This window comes from Neoarius graeffei, chromosome 5, assembly GCF_027579695.1.
Source record: "Neoarius graeffei isolate fNeoGra1 chromosome 5, fNeoGra1.pri, whole genome shotgun sequence".
Taxonomy (NCBI): domain Eukaryota; kingdom Metazoa; phylum Chordata; class Actinopteri; order Siluriformes; family Ariidae; genus Neoarius; species Neoarius graeffei.
The window spans coordinates 42100026-42121912 of NC_083573.1; the positions used below are offsets into that span (position 1 = coordinate 42100026).

The 21887-nt window shown below is 43.5% G+C and overlaps 1 protein-coding gene across 4 annotated transcripts in view; it reads left to right on the forward strand.

Moving 5' to 3' along the window:
- mtbp (MDM2 binding protein) overlaps positions 1-21887 on the forward strand; it is a 136827-nt gene that overhangs the window by 15548 nt on the left and 99392 nt on the right. For 2 of the 4 annotated variants that reach the window (XM_060921733.1, XM_060921735.1), the window contains exons 3-7: positions 2586-2659; positions 13464-13606; positions 13725-13783; positions 13935-14073; positions 18555-18669. In XM_060921733.1, the coding sequence (XP_060777716.1) occupies positions 2586-2659; positions 13464-13606; positions 13725-13783; positions 13935-14073; positions 18555-18669 (530 nt within the window). Of the gene's footprint in view, positions 1-2585; positions 2660-13463; positions 13607-13724; positions 13784-13924; positions 14074-18554; positions 18670-21887 lie in introns of all 4 variants that reach the window. The other 2 variants (XM_060921732.1, XM_060921734.1) reach the window with 1 other exon arrangement.

Here is a 21887-nt window from a genome sequence, read left to right on the forward strand (position 1 = left end):
CGCCACATGGCGTGGGAAGGGACTTTGACTTTGATGTGTTAATGATGGACGTTGTTTCTCTTTACTTAGTCGAGCGGTTCTTGACATAATTTGGATTACTACGGTTGTGGAATTTACTGTATTTTTATTATTTACTGTTTGATCTCAAACGCATTAAGAAGGCAATTAACTTTTGACATTTTTTCACACTTTTTTTTTTTTTTTTAAACCACATAATTCCATGCATGTTCTGGATGTTATTTCATAGTCGATGTCTTCAGTATTGTTCTACAGTGTAGAAAATGGTTAAAATACAGAAAAACCTATGAATGTGTAGGGGTGTCAAAACTTTTTACAGTAACTTTGTTCCTGTAGTTGTGTGTGTAGACCTTCTTAAAGGGGTACCAAATATAATATATACAGTTGCTGATGTGACAAAGTAACGTATTCTTGAGTATTCTATCAAATTTATATCCTAGAAAACAACGAAATATCTTGGTAATTGTAAATATAATAGTCGGTACGCTAAACGGCACAAGAGTCGCCATTTCTAAAAGACCGTGACGTCAGCCCTACCCACTGCACTAGGAGAGAAGCGTGTAATCATGGCATCGGGCGCATCAAGTGAAAGCGACAGCTCTGTCGAATCGTACGAAGAGATCCTGCAAGACACACTGCAAGCAGGCTATGGCTTAGAAGGGTACCAGTTTGAACCTAGGAGAGGTACTCTCGACTCCGGTGATGACGAAAGAAGAGAAGAAAGCTCGGATGACGGCGAGGATGAGACTGATGCTGACCATGGGCATGGCGAGCGTGGGGCAGAGCGCCTGCGTACAGGTGACACAGCGTGGTGTTCGTGCGGAAAATGTAACGTGGCATTGCTCGCGAGTCCAGCAGAATTTATTTGCTGCAATGAGATAGGCGCCACCCGTGGACTTGCGAAATCGTCGCAAGAGGCAGAAACGGGTATTTCACACGTGCTATTCCCAACCTCAATGAGCCAACACAACTGGGCACATACATGCGTCATGAGTAGGGCTGTAACGATACACCCAACTCACGATTCGATTCGTATTGCGATTTTTGACCCACGATTCGATACGCCCACGATTTTTAAAATGTTTTTTTCAAGTAGTAAATTTGTCTTATTAACATTTACTTACTTACATTAACTATTTAATAACAAATAATTCAGACCACTGCAGAGAATGAGTAATATGTATGCAAAAATGAACAAATGTATATCCAAAGATTGTTTTATTTCTCAAAATAATACTGTTGAGCCGGAAGCTCTGTTTTTTTCGGTTCTGAAAAAGTCATTTTTCCAAATCGTGTAAATCCGTTAAGATTTTTTTGGGGGGGGTTATGGGGTGGCTCTCTCACTGTCTCACTCTCATAGGGCCAATGATTTTCTGTGATCGCGGAAAACAGATGGAAATTACGGAATTTTTATGGTGAAACATTGCTCGCGTGTCAAAATGTAACTGCCGCAGAAGGCTTCCGCCCAAGCAGACATGCCTTCAGTGTTGCCAGATATTGCTAACGTTTTCCACCCCAAAATATGTTCAAAACCAGCCAAAAAGCACCTAAACCTGCCCAATCTGGCAACACTGCATGCCTTTCCGGTCAAGTGATTGTGATTGGCTTGTGGCACACCTAGCCAGCCAATGAGCTGCTTGTTTACAGATTCGCTCCCCGCGTCACAACCAGAATGGCGACCGCTTAAAAGAAATGAATGCTCTGCCAGTGGCGAGTGTGGACGTTGCGTGACTCGCAGAAGATTGTCGCAGGTCGGCGAAAAAACGACTTACTAATAGATATAAAAAAATAAAAGTAATTTAAGTAAGTTTAAAATGTAATTTAAATAAAAAGTAAAGTATTCATAAATTGAAGTTTGGAAGCGCCTCTGTTTTTGGGCTGAGGAGAAGTTTGAAAGGGTGTACCGCGATTCTGCCTTCTTGTATCGCGATACGGATCGTGGCTCTGCGTATCGCGATTTCGATACGCATATCGTTACAGCCCTAGTCATGAGTGTTACGCAGAGAAAATGAACGTGCATTCTGATTGGATAAAATTAATATCATGGCGGGCTGTTCAAACTGCGGAAATAGTTTGCTCGAGCTACTTTCAAAACACTATAACTTTCCAACCTTAGAACAAAAAACTTTTCTAAGTCTTGAATAAGGTTCGTCAATGTGTGTTTTATTGTTATATTTACTCTATATATTGCCCTCTGTTCCCCTTTAAAGTACATCTGTTGTATGTGGTTCAAAATGTTTGAATGTATATTTAGGCCTGCTTGGATTTTTTTTTTTTTTTTAAACACTATTCACAGTATTTTAATACATTTCTATTGGAATGAACACATTTTTGGGTTGATGCTGATAATATCGGTTATTGCAAATCACAGACCCTTTATCGGTGCCAAAAATCCCTTGTGGGTCAGGTCCCAATTTCCACCACACACACAAAAAACCCCACCCCATAGTCGACTGAGCTTCAGCTCATTTTGAGAATCTCTGTAATGCAGTTACCTGCCTGTCTGTGTTTTTATCCCTGCACGGTTTTCAGTGTATTTATCTGTCCGTGTGATTTTCCTTCTCTAGGTTGCTCTCCGAGTGGAACTCCTGCCTCCCCGAAATGGTTCTTCGCTATTCAAGCAACTCGTGGCCCGACACAGGTCAGATTTTCAGCTCTCGCAGCCGTCACTATTTGGATATTTTTGTGGGTTTGGTATTATTCAGACCTCCCGTCCATGCTTAATCCAGATACGGTACAGCCGGATGATTCTAAGGTTGTGGTTTGTATTTAGTGGAGCACTTAATATATTTTGACACTCGGCAATATTTCAGGAAGCCAGCATGAGAAAGTGTAGCCTTATAAATCCAGGGTCTTATAACCTTACAATCCAACATCAGCTCTGCTGGGTGCTGTAGATTCTGAAAGCATGCTTTGATTACATGGGAAGGAATAAGAGCTGAAAGGGGGGGAAAGAAAACAAGAGGAGTTTTAAAAAAAACAGCTCCAGTGTTGTACTTTAACCACTAGAGTGCTAATCTTTACTAATCATGACCAACAGACCTTTTAAAGGTCATGGGCAACAGTTTTAATTTTATGCACATTTGAAACTTTATATGTTGTTAAACCCTCTGTAATTTTCTTCTGGTCCCAAGAAGTATTGTTAATAAGTAATTAAAATAAGTTAGCGCGGATCGTGGCGAATTTCTGTCGGCTATTTCCGTGACCACTCAGCGCGTGACGTCATTTAAGCCAAACAAACCACTTGAGCTGAGTCCACTTCTGTGTATTTTCATTGCCGTTCGGCTTGAGTGCAGACGTGCGTTCGGGAATTTAAAAAAAAAAAGCCTTATTGTTGTGCAGTGAACTGTAACAATGGGACCGGTTCAGGAAGAAGTTTTTACCTTTTTCCGAGAGAGGAGAAGAGGCAGAGAGAGTGGATTGGCTTTTTACAAAAGGGGAGAAGAGGCGGAGCGAGTGGGTTGTGCGCATGAAGCCAGAGGGTTGTTTTTTTCCGGAAGAGGAGATGAGGCGGAGAGAGTGGATTGTGCGCGTGAAACAAAAGCAAGCAGTCAAAGAAGAAACGGAGCAGCAACGCTCAAGCAAAAAGGAGAAGATTGGAGGTAAACATTTTTACTTTTGCTTGCAATTGACAAGTCAAGAATCCTGAGGGATCCTGTGCAATCATTGTGGAAATGAGACAAAGGGATATTTCCTCGCTTAGAGTCGGCTATAAATAGTATAATGCCGCGGATGGCAGGCTAATGTGGCCTACCAGCGCACTGTCAAGTAATCGTTCCCTATATCCACTACGGAGGGCGGTTTAATTATTCTTCAAAAGGGCTCTTATTTAGTATTACGACGAAAGTAGGAATTTATCATAATTACCAGGATAAATCGTTTGGGCGCGAGTCTTGTTGAGGTCCGGGGTCACCGCGATCAGAGTCGGCCGAGTCGCTGTCCGATTCCGAGGCCGCACGGTCAAACCAGTGAGCCACATTCACCGATTGCTTCGCAACGGCCAGAGGTTCATACATATATGGTTTCACCTCTCGATATTCAATTTGGAGAGTTCCTACTTCAAAATCGCTATCGCTTTCAGACATTTTACACGACCAAAGTCCGTACACGTGTGCTCGGTTCGCAGGTAAACACAGAGCTGCTCCCGGTCTGTTTGGCTTAAATAACGTCATGACGGGGCGGCACGGTGGTGTAGTGGTTAGCGCTGTCGCCTCACAGCAAGAAGGTCCTGGGTTCGAGCCCCGGGGCCGGCGAGGGCCTTTCTGTGTGGAGTTTGCATGTTCTCCCTGTGTCCGCGTGGGTTTCCTCCGGGTGCTCCGGTTTCCCCCACAGTCCAAAGACATGCAGGTTAGGTTAACTGGTGACTCTAAATTGACCGTAGGTGTGAATGTGAGTGTGAATGGTTGTCTGTGTCTATGTGTCAGCCCTGTGATGACCTGGCGACTTGTCCAGGGTGTACCCCGCCTTTCGCCCGTAGTCAGCTGGGATAGGCTCCAGCTTGCCTGCAACCCTGTAGAACAGGATAAAGCGGCTACAGATAATGAGATGAGATGAGAACGTCATGACTACAGCCCCCTGGCGGTGAAAGTGTGCATAAGTGAGATGTAAACAAACCTTCAGAAATTGGGCAAAACAGCATATTTTAACCATTTTATTCAATTTTAGGGTGCAAATTAAACACCAGGAAAATTGAATTCGCTTTTTGGGTCGTTCTTCTAGACAAAGTTGATATTCTACGTTTCACCTCCGACCGTTGCCTATGACCTTTAAAGGATTATTCCTTTTTAGGTTTCTCAGTATAATGCAGCTTTTCCTATTTTATTTTTGGGTTACATTTTTATTGGATGTGCTACAACTATAAAGCCTTTACTACACAACTAGTCTCAAGTTTGGACGCCCCTACTCATTCATAGGCGCTTCTGTCTAAAGTCTAAAGTCCTTCCCATGCCATATGGCGCATCGGGCGGCGCCGATCTCCGTATCACAGCCAATTGTATTGTTCTATCAATTGTTCTACATTGATGGAGCAATACATAGTTTTCACTGATGTCACGGCATTCCGGGGAAAGCCCTCCAGCCGCCATCTTGCGGGGCAAACAAAACCGACCATCGCCACTACCAGCTACATTATCTCGGATGAATTTATGAAGTTATATAGTCAGTTTTCTAAAATAAAGATCAATGTCGGCAAAATCAAGCAAACGGAAGTATATAGATACATTGGACGACATCTCACGACAACGGTATGCAGCCAAACTGGCCTTGATTGGGGGAATTGACCCCTACGAAGTGGACAAAGATGCATTTTCAAGTGACTATGCAGGGCTGCCATCCATATCGTACCCTGATATTGTGAACTATTTTGTGAATAGTAAAAGTGCCTACACACTTGACGACCTCGAAGCATACAAGTCGCTGGAGTCATACAATTATTTTGTCTGTGGCTGGGTCCGTGAAGTCCACCATATAAAAACAAGTGACAGTCGTGTGCTAATTACAGCCAAGGTATGTAAACATTGGAATTTTAGAGCTCTCAACACTGCATATAAATGTGTGTGTGTGTATAATATCGAGTTGATTTAAATTGGAATTGATTTAAATCGGAAAGCTGCGCACATTTGCGCGAAGCTGCGCAGCTTTCCGATTCACTTTTTTTTTTTCTCATCCTTATACTTCCTATGTTTCATGGACTGTAACGGATTTGCAATTGATTGTTTATTTAAACAACTTACCACTTATAAAATGATCGGAGCAGACTTTGCTGTTTGGAAGGCTGAAAATCCTTGCGGTTGATTCTCACAAGCCATAGATTTCTCCTTTGTTTGCTCGCCTTCGTGCTCCCGTACAGTGGGAATTCCATAAAAGCTCCGCTTGACGTCATCATCTGACCTATTACGACAGCCGTGAATACGACAGGCGTGCACCATTGCTAGCTTTAAATAGCCTGCTTGGGTTCTTTTGAAGACTTTGTACTCGCGCGTTACAATGTGTGCTCAGTGACCCGTACGGTAAGCTTGACCCGCAATATGGCCGCCACTAGGGAATCCCTGACTCTGTGACGTCATGTGCAAACTATGTATACTGAAGACGTCAACTATGAAATAACATCTGGAAGAGATATGGAGTTATGTGGTAAACAAAAAAAAAAAGGGTTAAACCAGTTTCATATTTTAGATTCTTGAAAAAGCCGCCGTTTACCTTGATGACGCTTTGCACACGATTGGCATTATCTTAACCAGCTTCATGAGGTAGTCACCTGGAACGCTCTTCAATTAACAGGTGCCTCATCAAAAGTTAATTGGTGACATTTCTTGCCGCCTTAATGCGTTTGAGATCAAACAGTAAACAAGGTTCTAAAAAGGCCTTTTCAGCGTATCGGGCTGATACGCAGTGTTTCTTTACTGCTCCGCCCACAGTCTTGCCAACACACCTGTAAAAGTTGCCGCTACACTCATAAGACTTGTCAATCTTGAAATTGTGGTTTTTTTTTTTTTTTTGTTATCCTCACGCAGCGGTGACGGCGCACCGCCATGCGAATGTTCTACATTTGGACGTACTGTACTCCACTCCCCATCCACGTAAGCGCCCAGTGCACAGCTGCCCGAGTAGTTCCGTGTGGAGATTGTTACTGATCACGGGTGGGTTTCCCAAAAGCTTCTTAACGCTAAGAACATCTTAACTAGGAGAGTATTCATTGTGATACTCGCTCTACCATTTAAAGAAGATGCGCAGAACCGTGGCCTCACTTTTTGTTTATAAATGCCTTGAGACCTCAAGAATGGCACAGGAATAGTTTTAAGCGTTAACAATAAATCTAATATAGTAATTTTTACGATTAAAGTGATTCATATAGGTAGCGGAATGACCTTCACGTCCGTAACATCACAGCAGGAAGTCTATCGGTCTCGTCGCCATTTCCACTATACTAAAACACAGAGTTGACTGCGACTCCGATCCTCCATTGTGAGCTAATTTATCGTCATGCCACGTAGACGTGTTGCTGGCCGGTGCAGCAACATAACAGAAGGTGTATTTACATTGCATTCATGGCCCAAGAATGTTCAAACTGCAAAGATTTGGATGCATTTTGTGAGAAGTTCACGGACACATTGGGCGCCTACAAAGTGGTCTCTCCTCTGCTCTGCACAATTTACTGAGGACTCGTACGAGACCTCTGATCTGTTGAGGAGCGTTGGCTATAAGCTCGTATTGAAAGAGGGTGCAGTATCAACAATTAAAGGAAAAGAAAACTACAAGAAAAGGAAAGCAAGTTCAGTTGCACCAGTTCTGCTGGAGTGTGAGCCAAGGGTTGTTGCTAAAACCCGGGACATGACATAAAATTGCTCAGGCAGTGACCTCCCTGTGGTTGTTGCTAAAACCGGTGAGATCCCATCCTGGGTTTTAGTAATTGCCTGAGCCGAGCAGTAATGGCGGAGTACTCAGTATGGAGAAAATGGAGAATGAATGGACCAGCTGTCTGATTTCTCCGCTGGATATGCTTACCTCAGCAGCAATATCTTGTCCTTATGTGGAAGAAGCGAATGAACGGAGAACTGAACAAACTACTAAAAGTCACATTGTTTTGAAACAATCGGCCACAAGGTCGGCCTTCAAGAAGCGAGAACGCAGACGGGTAAGCTCCGACTCTCATTTGGATAAAAAAAAAAAAAAAAAACACACTTGCTGTTTACCTGCATTTAGATTAATACATGTAACGTGTATTGTGTATTTAAGTTACCGGTATAAGATTATTTAATTTGCTTCAGAATGTGATTGTCTCAGTTCATCTGATTATTTAATTAGCCTTTTACGTTTTATCAGTGAAAATGCATGCATGTACATGTATGTTGCATAAGTTATAACACCTATCCTGTTTTAATGAGAGTCAACCCACAATCAGTGAAGTCAAATCAGTCTTAGTTGAGCAAGTCGGTGACAGTATTTCTTACTTTCACCATAAATTTTTATTGATATGACTTTGATCTATAGCTGTAAAAGGCCTCGGCCTTAAAACCGGTTCCTGCTGTGACGTCACGTGCTCAGGGCTGGCTGGCTCAGCTGGGCAGCTTGAATGACAACTTTTGCGGTCGATTTTAACTCTCTTTTTTTATTTCCATTTATGCAGCATACAAGAGTCAAGGATGGAGATACTAGCCACTCAGAAATGTATTTAAAAATAAAGGTTCTGCGTATCTCCTTTAACGATGATCTTTGTGCTCCAATGCGTTTGGGAAACCCACTCCATGCTAGTACGGTTTACCTCCTTCCTTATGCTGCGTTTGTGGTAAAGTGCCATCCGTGTTAAGAGGCGTTTATACGCCATGCATGTAATCTGTGGCAGTCCCCGCGTTAGACCTGGATAGTCATTGAATGGCTGAAGTTGAAAATAAAGCTGACACTTGGTGAAAACCAACTGGTTGTTTGTTTGTTTTTTTTCTTCCATAAATGTCATTGTAGTTGAATAGTAATTATAATAAGTCTTCAGTCAAAAACAATCACAACTTTTGGAAAAAAAAATCTAATTATTACCCAAAAAAAGTGACTTTCAAGGAGGCCTGCAAGTGCCAAGAAATGCACTAGAATGCATCTCTGAGCATGTAGACCTCTGTGAGCTTTTGGGCGCTTAAGGTGGCCCTCGAACCCCCAGCTGTTATGACTGGTGCCACTATGCTGATGTTTCAGTCTCATTAGAACCCCAGTAAATAATAAATACAGCAAATATCCCCATTCCACAACTGTAGCAATCCATGTTATGTCAAGAACCGCTCAACTAAGTCAAGAAAAACATCCATCGTTACTTTTAAGACGTGAAGTGACTTTTAATTTGATAAAAATAAAGAAAAACCATTGAATTAGGTGTGTCCAAACTTTTCACTGGTACTGTCAATACAAAACTATTCATCTGGAAAAATGCACATTCAGGGATGAGAGTTTTCCGCTTTTCGGCAGATTTCCGCTTTTTCTGAGTAAAAATCAACCTTTTTATATTATGCCAAATCCGTTGAGATTTTTTTTTTTCCATTTATTGAGGGGGGGTTGGGGGGCGGCACGGTGGTGTAGTGGTTAGCGCTGTCGCCTCACAGCAAGAAGGTCCGGGTTCGAGCCCCGGGGCCGGCGAGGGCCTTTCTGTGCGGAGTTTGCATGTTCTCCCCGTGTCCGCGTGGGTTTCCTCCGGGTGCTCCGGTTTCCCCCACAGTCCAAAGACATGCAGGTTAGGTTAACTGGTGACTCTAAATTGACCGTAGGTGTGAATGTGAGTGTGAATGGTTGTCTGTGTCTATGTGTCAGCCCTGTGATGACCTGGCGACTTGTCCAGGGTGTACCCCGCCTTTCGCCCGTAGTCAGCTGGGATAGGCTCCAGCTTGCCTGCGACCCTGTAGAACAGGATAAAGCAGCTAGAGATCATGAGATGAGATGAGGGGGGTTGGGGTATGTTCCTTCGTGATACTCAAGCGTAATTCATTCCTCCGACGATGTTACATTTTTACATTTTCGCCATCTTTAGTCTCGCTTAGTCTTGCGGTAGAATACGTGTCATCTACAATGTAATTGGCCAAAACATCGCTGGCGAGAGCATGATAGCCAATCATAACAGTTCTTATAAAAGTACCCACATCCGTTCTATTTTATCGAAACTTGCTCATGTATTTTTGAAGAGCAGCGACGATGAACGTTTCTCTTTCGTATCGGCTTTTTATTCAAAATGCCGAATACAATTGACGAGCGAGACGAAGCGAAGGTACGTGAAATCGATGCTGGTACAAAAAACAGAGAGAGGACTGACGAGCTTTTGTCTTTGACCAAAAAGCTGAAGAAGTCGTCGAAATGATTAAATGAAAATGAGAAGTGACTGTGAACTATAAATAATTGTATAAAGTGTGCATAGACATTATCCCATAAACTTAGCATTCGTTTGATTTAATGCATTGAACATGTATACGATGGTCAGTAAATCTGAATTAATGCTGGCAGTTTTGAAAACTTAAATATTTCAAAAGACTTTGAAATCATATGCAACTAATGAGGACATAGGGTGACTGACCTTTTCTCCCTAAGAAATTTTATTTAATATATGAATATTTTGATAATTAATAAAACTTGGGTTTAATGTGAATTTAGTTTGTCATTTTTGTTGATCATGAATTATAACCATACCCTTGAATGTAGAATGTGATTTTTATTTTGAATTCAAACAATACTCCTATTGATTTGAAACATATTTTCATGTAAATATATAAAAAAAGACAACAGATTTTTTTTTTATCTACAGTGGTGCTTGAAAGTTTGTGAACCCTTTAGAATTTTCTATATTTCTGCATAAATATGACCTAAAACATCATCAGATTTTCACACAAGTCCTAAACGTAGATAAAGAGAACCCAGTTAAACAAATGAGACAAAAATATTATACTTGGTCATTTATTTATTGAGGAAAATGATCCAATATTACATATCTGTGAGTGGCAAAAGTATGTGAACCTCTAGGATTAGCAGTTAATTTGAAGGTGAAATTAGACTCAGGTGTTTTCAATCAATGGGATGACAATCAGGTGTGAGTGGGCACCCTGTTTTATTTAAAGAACAGGGATCTATCAAAGTCTGATCTTCACAACACATGTTTGTGGAAGTGTATCATGGCACGAACAAAGGAGATTTCTGAGGACCTCAGAAAAAGCGTTGTTGATGCTCATCAGGCTGGAAAAGGTTACAAAACCATCTCTAAAGAGTTTGGACTCCACCAATCCACAGTCAGACAGATTGTGTATAAATGGAGGAAATTCAAGACCAGTGTTACCCTCCCCAGGAGTGGTCGACCAACAAAGATCACTCCAAGAGCAAGGCGTGTAATAGTTGGCGAGGTCACAAAGGACCCCAGGGTAACTTCTAAGCAACTGAAGGCCTCTCTCACATTGGCTAATGTTCATGTTCATGAGTCCACCATCAGGAGAACACTGAACAACAATGGTGTGCATGGCAGGGTTGCAAGGAGAAAGCCACTGCTCTCCAAAAAGAACATTGCTGCTCATCTGCAGTTTTCTAAAGATCATGTGGACAAGCCAGAAGGCTATTGGAAAAATGTTTTGTGTGCGGACGAGACCAAAATAGAACTTTTTGGTTTAAATGAGAAGTGTTATGTTTGGAGAAAGGAAGATACTGCGTTCCAGCATAAGAACCTTATCTCATCTGTAAAACATGGTGGCGGTAGTATCATGGTTCAGGCCTGTTTTGCTGCATCTGGGCCAGGACGGCTTGCCATCATTGATGGAACAATGAATTCTGAATTATACCAGCGAGTTCTAAAGGAAAATGTCAGGACATCTGTCCATGAACTGAATCTCAAGAGAAGGTGGGTCATGCAGTAAGACAACGACCCTAAGCACACAAGTCGTTCTACCAAAGAATGGTTAAAGAAGAATAAAGTTAATGTTTTGGAATGGCCAAGTCAAAGTCCTGACCTTAATCCAATGGAAATGTTGTGGAAGGACCTGAAGCGAGCAGTTCATGTGAGGAAACCCATCAACATCCCAGAGTTGAAGCTGTTCTGTATGAAGGAATGGGCTAAAATTCCTCCAAGCCGGTGTGCAGGACTGATCAACAGTTACTGGAAATGTTTAGTTGCAGTTATTGCTGCACAAGGGGGTCACACCAGATACTGAAAGCAAAGGGTCACATACTTTTGCCACTCGCAGATATGTAATATTGGATCATTTTCCTCAATAAATAAATGACCAAGTATAATATTTTTGTCTCATTTGTTTAACTGGGTTCTCTTTATCTACTTTTAGGACTTGTGTGAAAATCTGATGATGTTTTAGGTCATATTTATGCAGAAATATAGAAAATTCTAAAGGGTTCACAAACTTTCAAGCACCACTGTACTACAGCTCAGATTGCAGGAAAAGTGGTTAGTAAGGCCTTATTTTTCAAAATTTTCCTGAGGGGGCATCCACCCCCTCCCCCGGTTGGCCTCGGGTGCCATCGCCACTCTCATTCCTGACGTTATTAAGGCACGTGTTTTCAAAGTATTGCCGGTTTTTTAATTCAAGGAAAAACAAATTGAATCCATCTTCATCAAATATGCAATGTTAATATTACTTATGAATTTGTGACTCGTACTGTGTCCATTAAACGTCCATATTTTGGGTGGTGTTTACATTAGACCGTATCGGCGTATCATCAGATTAACGATTTTAAAACGATTCGCATGCAAACAGCAACGCCAATACACGATTCGCGTGCACACAGCAACGCCAATACACGGATACGCTAATCACATGACGTAAGTTGAAATGTGTCAGTGCGGCTCAGCGCTTCCTCCTCAGCGGCTGCGCTCCAAATCACTCCGCCCTGAACAGCGAGTGCCCTCTGGAGGGTGCGCACTCCGGCCCTGCGCAGCTCACCGAGCGCGCGAGTGAAGCGCACGAGCAGTGATTCGGGACTGAGCCGCTGTGTGTGTGATCCCAGTGCATATCGGGCATGCGCAAGTCACTCACCACTTGCAAGTGGAAGGATGGCAAGCCTAAAGACAATCATAACTACACAATGGGCAGTATTTGCATCTTACCATGAACAACATTAAGAATGACAAAGCATTATATTCATACTTTTATACTCTTTTTAATGAAAAACAAAAAGGTGATACTAGGCGGAAACAGGACGGCACGGTGGTGTAGTGGTTAGCGCTGTCGCCTCACAGCAAGAAGGTCCTGGGTTCGAGCCCCGGGGCCGGCGAGGGCCTTTCTGTGTGGAGTTTGCATGTTCTCCCCGTGTCCGCGTGGGTTTCCTCCGGGTGCTCCGGTTTCCCCCACAGTCCAAAGACATGCAGGTTAGGTTAACTGGTGACTCTAAATTGAGCGTAGGTGTGAATGTGAGTGTGAATGGTTGTCTGTGTCTATGTGTCAGCCCTGTGATGACCTGGCGACTTGTCCAGGGTGTACCCCGCCTTTCGCCCGTAGTCAGCTGGGATAGGCTCCAGCTTGCCTGCGACCCTGTAGAAGGATAAAGCGGCTAGAGATAATGAGATGAGATGAGAAGGCGGAAACAATAGCAGGACGTGAAGTCCGCGCCGTTTTTCAGCAGTCGCGTCACATGACCAACGTGGCATGAACAACGCCAGCAAATCAGGAAGGTGGATGTCACAGTGACGTTGTCCAATGATGACGTCAGCTAGAGCTCAGCACTGCGTTTCTTCCTGTCTCAATGTTTACACAGCACCGGATCAGATACGAACTGGGTTGAATACGTGGGCCCTGGCGGATTCAAGTTGTTCCGCCTGTGGAGTCGTTTCCCGGCGTTTTAATGTGAACGGACAGTGCATCCGCTACGAAAACGAGACGGATACGGTCTAATGTAAACACCACCTTGGTGTAGGTTCACACCCACAGTGTCAGTTGGCTGCAAAGTTCCGACGAGTTGCTCATCTTTCACCTGTTTGTGTCTGGCAGTTCTGCAGCTCTGAGTGGGATGAGGTGCGCGTGCAGCACGGCGATGGCGAAGAGTCGGCGCTCTCTCCCGTGGCCGGCTGTGCCGGCGCCCTGCAAGAGCAAGAGGAGCAGAGCCAGCTGTCTGAAATCACGTCACACACAGAGTGTGTGCTCAGTATTTCATTTCTAATTCCATTACACACCCGAGCCAAGAGTTCAAGACCAGCACAGGGTAGAAGTTTCACATGGTGCTGAAGTTCACTTTTTGGCTTTTCTTTATAGGCTCTTTGAAGAAGCAGCTGAGTCTCTTCATCAGTTAGCAGACAAACTTCCTCCTCCAGGTACCAACTAATAAACACCCCGAGCATTCAGAATGAGAGAAGAGAGTGAATGTGCTTAGAATGTGATTAGTTCTTTGGAAATGATGCGGTTCCTTGGAGTAGGTGATCAAACTGGTTCTTACAGAAACTGTGTGTGGTTTGGGATTCGCAGGAAGGTTCCTGTTGGATGCGATCCTGCTGTGTGAGGGCGAGGTTGGAATGAAGGACCTGCTGCCAGTGATCGGCTCCCTGAAGCACATGCAGGCTTGGCATTCTGCACAGATGACGGTCATCACGGAGCATCGTGCAGCGTAACGCATCCAAATCTACCTTTACTTTTATGATTTGATTTTTTTTTTATCAGGCATTGTCGCTATGACCTTGAAATCATGTGACTGTGTATGTAACATTTCTGGAGTGAAAAAAAACACTGCTGTTCTTGCAGAAACAGGTCTTTCGACACTTTACAGAGAAGTTTGTGTGTGTGGTGGCCTGGGAAAACCCCTCCTCGTCTGGGTTTCCTGAGCACGCACTGTATCTCAATCAAAATGAAAGTGTTAGCTTGTTAAAATCTGCTTAACCCCTCTAAGTTGAATAGGGATCTTTTCTAGAATTCAGAAGTTTGCTGGAAGTCGGGCACAGCGATTAAGTTTTTTCTTCGTTTCTGCCGTTGACTTTTAAAGTGCATATTCTGGACCAATATTTTTTTTTATATGAAAGTATGTCCCTTTACACACTCATCCAGAAGGGTAATTTTGCACAAGGCCATCTGTCTACAGCAGAAAAAAATAAAATAACAAAACGCGTCTGGAAAAATCCCAAGGGAGTCTGGAGCCAGATTCGTGACGTCACCTGCGGAAGCGCCAGCAGGCTGCGCGAGCTTTGCACGGTTTCAGTGCACAGCCTGTGTAGACCAAGCGCTCCCATTTCTCTCTCATTGTCCGGTCTTTTGGAAAACGATGAGTACTAGAGGTCTGCGCGGGTCAGATTTTTCAGTCCCGCTCCCGCCCGCGCCCGCATTGTGCAGTCCCGCCCGCGCCCGCAAAGAATTATGATTTTCAGTCCCGCTCCCGCCCGCGCCTGCCATATTTTGTCCCGCTCCCGCCCGCAAATCCCGCATGATGCAGACGTTCGCGTTATTTCTCAAGAAAGTTCTTGTCTTGACACAGCGTGATGGTGCCCCGCCCCCTACTTTGAGTGGATTTGAGCATAAATATCTACAGCTCACGTTCGTTATTATTTACCTTCTTTCTGAATTCAGCATGTAGTGTTGCTAATAATAGTGCTGTCAAGCAATTAAAATATCTAATCGCGAATCGCACATTTTTATCACATGAGAAACCATTGTAATTCTCTGATCAGCATAAAAAAGTGAATGGGCTTGCTTTGTACCAATGGTGTTTCTTCTTTCTTTTTTTTTATTGCAAAGCAGAGCTAGTAAGAGAAGTGAATTGATTTCCTGCTTGCGTTAGTCTACAACTTTAATCAGAGAGACAGGTTACACAGTGACGGTAGGCTTGACTCAATGCTATCCCAGAAATCCTTCCTGTAATATGCAAATTTGGCCACCTCTGATTGGACAGCCAAATTCGCATATTACAGGAAGGATTTCTGGGATAGCATTGAGTCAAGCCTACCGTCACTGTGTAATCTGTCTCTCTGATTAAAATTGTAGACTAACGCAACAAGTAAATCAATTCACTTCTCTTACTAGCTCTGCTTTGCAATAAAAAAAAAACAACAAACAACAACCACCATTGGTATAAAGCAAGCCCATTCACTTTATGCTGATCAGAGAATTACAATGGCTTCTCATGTGATAAAAATGTGCGATTCGCGATTAGATATTTTAATCGCTTGACAGCACTAATTATTATTAGAGACACTACATAACTCAATACGTAACTCAAGCAGTAAATCACTTCATTCATGGTTCTCTTGCTAGCTGGGTGTGAACTGCGAGTCATTAGAGTGATCAAAGAATTTCCCCTTAGGGTGATCAGTGGCAAATTTAAGATGCCATTCCTCACTCAATCTGCCAATCTGACTCTCTCTCTGCAAATTTAGGCATCTTAAAATGTTTTTATTAATGCCAAATAAAATATCCAGCACAAATTATATATGATAGACACAAATTAATAATTTATAAATTTTAGTTAGCGGGACTGCAGCTTATCACCGCTCCTGCCCGCGCCGCATATGTGCACTCCCGCTCCCGCCCGCGCGCGCATATGTGCACTTCCGGTCCCGCCCGCGCCTGCAATGAGCTTTCAAAATTTGTCCCGCGCCGCACTGCTTTGCGGCGGGTCCCGCGGGACTCCCGCGGGAATGCAGGGCTCTAATGAGTACTAATCCCATCAAGATTGGTGTTGCTACACCCTCCTACGATACATCTGTTAACCATTTTAATAATTACGCGATAACGTTGAAGAAATTTGCAGAAAACCACCAGGTCGTTTTCTCATAAACAAACCAGCGCTGACGTAGGATTCAGAGGGAGGCGTCCCGCACGCGACGTCACGAAAATCATTGTTTGCCGGGAAATCCAAATGCCAAGTTTTTTCAGAGGCGGACCAATTCGCCTCAAATGGCTTGATTTCAACTGAATTTTTCTGGTATTGCGCAAGGTAAAAAAATTGCACAAAATGTGACAGATATTTGACCAAAGTTTAATATAAAATAGGAGAATTACATTGATCTCGCTCCTGAATTTGCACTTTAAAGGTCCTTTACGCTTTATCATTTATTCCTTATGTCATGAAGTAATTTTTTTTTTATTATTTTTATTTTAAATACAAATTGAAACCGTATAGGGTGGCACAGTGGCACAGTAGTTATCACTAGCAGTGTTGTAGATGAGTCACTGTACCTCGAGTCCAGTCTCAAGTCCCCAGTGTTCAGATTCGAGTCAAGTCTGAGAACGAGACTCCAACCGCACCATTTGACGGTGGCAGTTTCAGCGCCGTCAACATTTTGTTCCTGAACATGACGTATGAACAGGTGAATGTGCTTCTCTTTGTCAGGGAGTGCGCAGTATTCTGTCAGAGATGGTTGGGAGACGGATGAAAGTCCAGAAGGTGTGTTTATTAATACAAGCAAAGAGGGTAAACAATCCAGAACGGCAGGTAAAATCGTAAAACTGTCAAACGGGCAATCAGTCAAGCGAGGCACAAACAGGCTATCGTAGAATCAAAGACGAGAAACGGGGATCAGGAAACCAAACAAGGAAATGAGGCTCGGTAATGTGTCAGCAATGCAACTCAATTCAATACTTCGCAAAGTAAGTGTGTTTTCACAGTTTTTACTGCTGATTGCGGCTTAATCCTGTGCAGGTGTGAGGTCGTTTACAGCCTGCGTGTGAGAGTCTGTCTGATGCACACGCCAATGCGCACAGGTGTGACACTCTTGCATGAATTTAGTACAAGAATTAATGTAGATATAAATATCTTATGCCAAATTATTATGGCATGTTACAAAAAAAAAAAATCCGAGTCCTCGTCTCCAATTTATGAGTCCGAATGCAGTTAATGCGCGAGTCTGAGTCAAGTCATGAGTCCTTAAAAATTAGGGCACGACTCAGACTCGAGTAGTACAAGCCTGCTTTGTGGCTGATTGTGGCTCTTCTGTGTGGAGTTTTCCTCTTCTCCTTGTGCCTGTTTGGGTTTCTTCTGGGTGCTCCAGTTTCCTCCCACAGTCTGAAGATGTGTGGTTTAGGTCAACTGGGTACTTTAAGTTGCCCATGAGTGTGAATAGCTGTTTCTCTGTGTTAGCCCTGCTATAGATTGGTGACCTGCCCAGGGTGAACCCCGCCTCCTCCTGAAGACGAAGAAGAAGCCTTTATTTGTCACACGTACACTTAAGCGCAGAGTTAAGCACACAGTGAAATTTAATTTAACCCATCCGAAGCAGTGAAAACACAAGTGAGCAATGAGCGCGCGCACACATCCAGAGCAGTGGCAGCTGTGCTACAGCACCCAGGGAGCCGTTGAGGGTTAGGTGCCTTTCTCAAAGGCACTTCAGCCCAACCTCAGCGCAAGGCCGCCCTATGTTAACCTAACCGCGTGTCTTTGGACTGTGGAGGCCCCCAGAGCTTGAACCCAGAACCTTCTTGCTGTGAGGTGACAGTGCTGACCGCTACATCACTGTGCTGCCCAAAGTCAGCTGGGATTGGCTCCAGCTTCTCCCATGACTTTTACCCCTTTTCCACCAAATCAGTTCCATGGCTGGTTCGGGGCCAGTGCTGGTGCTGGTTCACAACTCGTTCAGCTTGCGAGCCAGCTGAGAACCAGTTTGCTTTTCCATAGCTCGCGGTGCTAAGGGGAAGCCACGTCATTACGTCGCTGTATACGTCAGTTACGTCGCTGCGTTTGCATAAACTTTGGCGCGAATATCGAAGCAAAAACAACATGGAAGAAGCAGCAGCAGCAATAATAATAATGGATGACTTCGCGTTTGTACAGCTGCTGCCTCTCGTCGCTTAAAAATGCCGATCTTTCGTGGTCTTATTGTTGTTGGTCTTAACAACTCCCCCCCCCCCCCCCCCCCCCCCCCCCCCGCTGACGTAAGCGGTTCTTTCTTCTGGCCCAGCAGAGAGTTGGTGCTAGCCTGGAACCGGTTTTTCTGGCCCCAGAGCCAGTTCTTTGTCAGTGGAAACAGAAAACCCGGTTCCAAACTAAGCACTGGCCCCGAACCAGCCCTGGAACTGCTTTGGTGGAAAAGGGGCATTTGATGGATGGCTGAAACACTTACATGGGAGCAGAATCATTAGTAAAATGTATCTTTTATTGTTCAGATGGCGAACAGCAGCCTCGTACCTGTCGGGCCGGGTGCGTTCTCCCTCTGATGTGGAGAGCTGTATCGATGCCAGTGAGCTTTGGAGAGGCGGACTGCTGATCCAAGAGAAGAAGGTAACGTGCTCATTTATGTTTCTGTGCTGACCGTGTCCAAATGCTTCTTTGCACATCGTGGTGGACTCCAAATAAATAGGTTGAAAAGATGGTGCATGTTTGATTGCTGCTTTTCACATATCTTTGCTTTTATCTTTTGCTCCTCTCATTTCACATTGTGCACTTCAGGACACAAGCAGGTGATCCAGTGTCCTCAGCCTTCAACTATAGAAGCATGTACTGCAGAGGAGAAAGGTTACAAATGATATAAAAGTGGTTGATAAATGGCAGCTTAAAATTGGGTTAACTGTGAGAAAGGACTAATTTAAGCTTCTAGTTACAGGGCTCGACATTAAGGATTGCCTGGGGCAAGTGAAACATGCATTCGGGCAAGTGGGATATGTCTCTGACATGCTCGACTGGGCAAGTTGGAATGAGCATTGTAGGTGCAATAGGCTTATCGAATCAGTCTCATAAATTCATTAATCGTTAATTCAAGTGTCTAATAGTTTATAATTTAAACTATTAAAATCAATGGAATAACTTGGTGGTGATGTTGCTATAGTTTGAGTATTGTAGCTCTAATGTAATGCGTTTACTCTAGATCTATAACATTTTCATATAACAACCAAATGGGTGAAAGCAATTTGAATACTTGTTTGGCAGAGGTTGGCACTCGGTGAATGTTGTAGCAACAGACAGGACACAGTTTACTCCAAAGATACCATTTTATTGAAATAGCTGACACGAATTAGCAGACTAATACTGATCAGATATAGCAACAATAGCAGCCAAGGAATAATTCAATATAAATGGTGATACAGTATATACAAGTAATAATCAGTAGTGTATAAAGCAGTAGTCAGTAGAATAATAATCAGCAGTAAACAGAGTAAGAACTCAGCAGTGAATATGATGATAACCAAGGCACTAATGGTGATCAGAAGTACTGGGCTATATGCAAGTGTTACAGTGTAGGGCGAGTGAATGTTAAAACGTGAGAAGGAAATCACGTGTGTGAGAGTGTAGGCGTGTGTGCAACTGCGCACTAATGAGATGAGGAGGAGCTAGGGAGAGAGAGCGTGAGGGAACGAGGCTGTGCGTGGGCGAGAGATAGGTGTGGTATGTGAATGTAGTGCGCGAGCCTTTGTGCTAGGCTCCGCCTAAGGGGGGGGCAACAAGAAGAGCGCACGAGGGATAGTAACAAAGGATCTGTAACTTAAGAGCTCGTCTTAACTAGGCCTTAAACCCAAACTTCTACCCAACCCTTAGCTACTCCTGAAATCCCAATGTTGAGGGGTGTAGTGCGACGGAGGGAGTTAGAGAGAGAGAGAGAGCGCGCATGCACGATCTAACTAATCCGAATAGTAAACAAAGCAAATCAAACAACACGCGGTCTAAGACTGATTTTCATGTGAATCAAAATGTGTACATTTAAACCATGAATGAATTCAAATAACACTCTTCACATTAACTAGCCACAGCTAAAACTAACAATTGCCCAGATGCCAGCCTTACTTGAGATCGCTCTTGCTTGGCGACTGAAAGTCCGCCGTCTGTTATCCGAAGACAGCGCGGAGCGCAGGTCCAGGTAGAAAACAGTTCTGTTCCTTTCACTTTTACAGCTCGTCAGCTGAAGATCTTCGGTGTCCCGTCGGTCGTCCGATGATCTGGAAGGAATCTTGTTTATAGTTCATCGACGTTGCGAAAGGGAAAAGGGATCCGGTCGCCTTTTCTCTTTAAAATACTGCGTGGGCTGCAGCAACTAACCGGTTCAGTTATTATTACAACTATGTGAAGATCAAATTCATTGAACTTTGGCTAAAGGTCCGGTATCAATAGCTCGCTCTTTGTTTCTCTTTAGCACAGATGCAACGACGTCTCTTTCACACGTGGGGATCCACTGCCAGAGAGAGAGAATTTCAATTCCACCGCAGGTTTTAAAGCACAGTCGTGATGTCCCTGTATTTGGTATCCGGTATCATCTCTGTATCCAATACCATTACAGTGGGTGTGAGAAGAATGGGCGGAGATAGAACATGGCATCGAGTACAGGGATTGTTGTGTTCAATGCTGTAACAGTGAAAGAGGAGCAGATGGGCCATAAAGTGAAGCAGGGAATTGTGGGTACTATGGCATGGCAGCCCCCTATAGCATATATTACAAACTAGCACCACAAAAATTAGGCTTTTTGATCTTTTTTTTTTTTTTTCAGTTCCTAAAAGCGTCCCTCACTACGTATCTGCCATTATGTCTTGGCTGTTTTCTTAGTCTCGGTTTCATTTACTGCTTTGCAAGTCATTTTATATCCCCCCGCTGTTATAGTATGTAGTCATGAAAGTGTTCTGGGATTTCCCGGAATTCCAGGTTTTTAGATTTTCCGCTGGATCTTCCGTCAATACACCAGAGAACTTAGTAGTCACGCTGGTGTATTGACGGAAGTTGTGGTGCTGCGCGGTGTCTTTGCGCCTGCAGCGGTGCTTTGCCTGCGCTGTGGCCGAAAATAGTTCCAGATATAAATTGGTTTAGTAAATGCCTTCGTGTTAATTTGCATTGATATGTGTACTCGATGTGAATGTACAGGTCATGAGAAATAATCATAAAAAATCTTGAGTTATTTGATTCACTTTTGCAACGACATGCTAGCTGGACACGCCGGATTACAGCGACTACGCTAAGCTAAAGCTCACTGGGGCGTTTCTAGATCAGGACAATGGCTGGGTCGGCTACAAAACGCTTTGGCTCACTCATCCAACTCTAGGGACTGCAGGGACTGACTCAATTTCACCTGGGGGTGGCGTACTCCTTTAAATTTACAGACAGTACGAACTAATGTAAACAATTGGCTTCAACTCGCATAAATATGAATTGTAAATGTTTAGTTCACTTTAGCTTCTGCAAACGCACAACTCTACTAAAAGATTGATAAACGAGGCTCAATGTCCCCAACATTGAAACCTGAAAGCTTTAGAAACTCTAACGGACCTTTACTTTTTAACAGGACTGTTTTGGGATTTTGCTGAGTTTACCTTCAACTGTCTGATTTTTTTTCAAAGTAATGAACCGTGTAGGCAGGAAAATCACCGCGTTTTCTAAATGCACTCCTGAAAATTACTCTTTAACTCGGGGAATTAACTTTGATATTTTTGACATGTTAATCATTAATGTACATGAAAGAAAAAGGCTTAAAAGTTATCTTGTTTTAGTGAAAATAAGTACTAGAATGCAGGGTTTTGTGT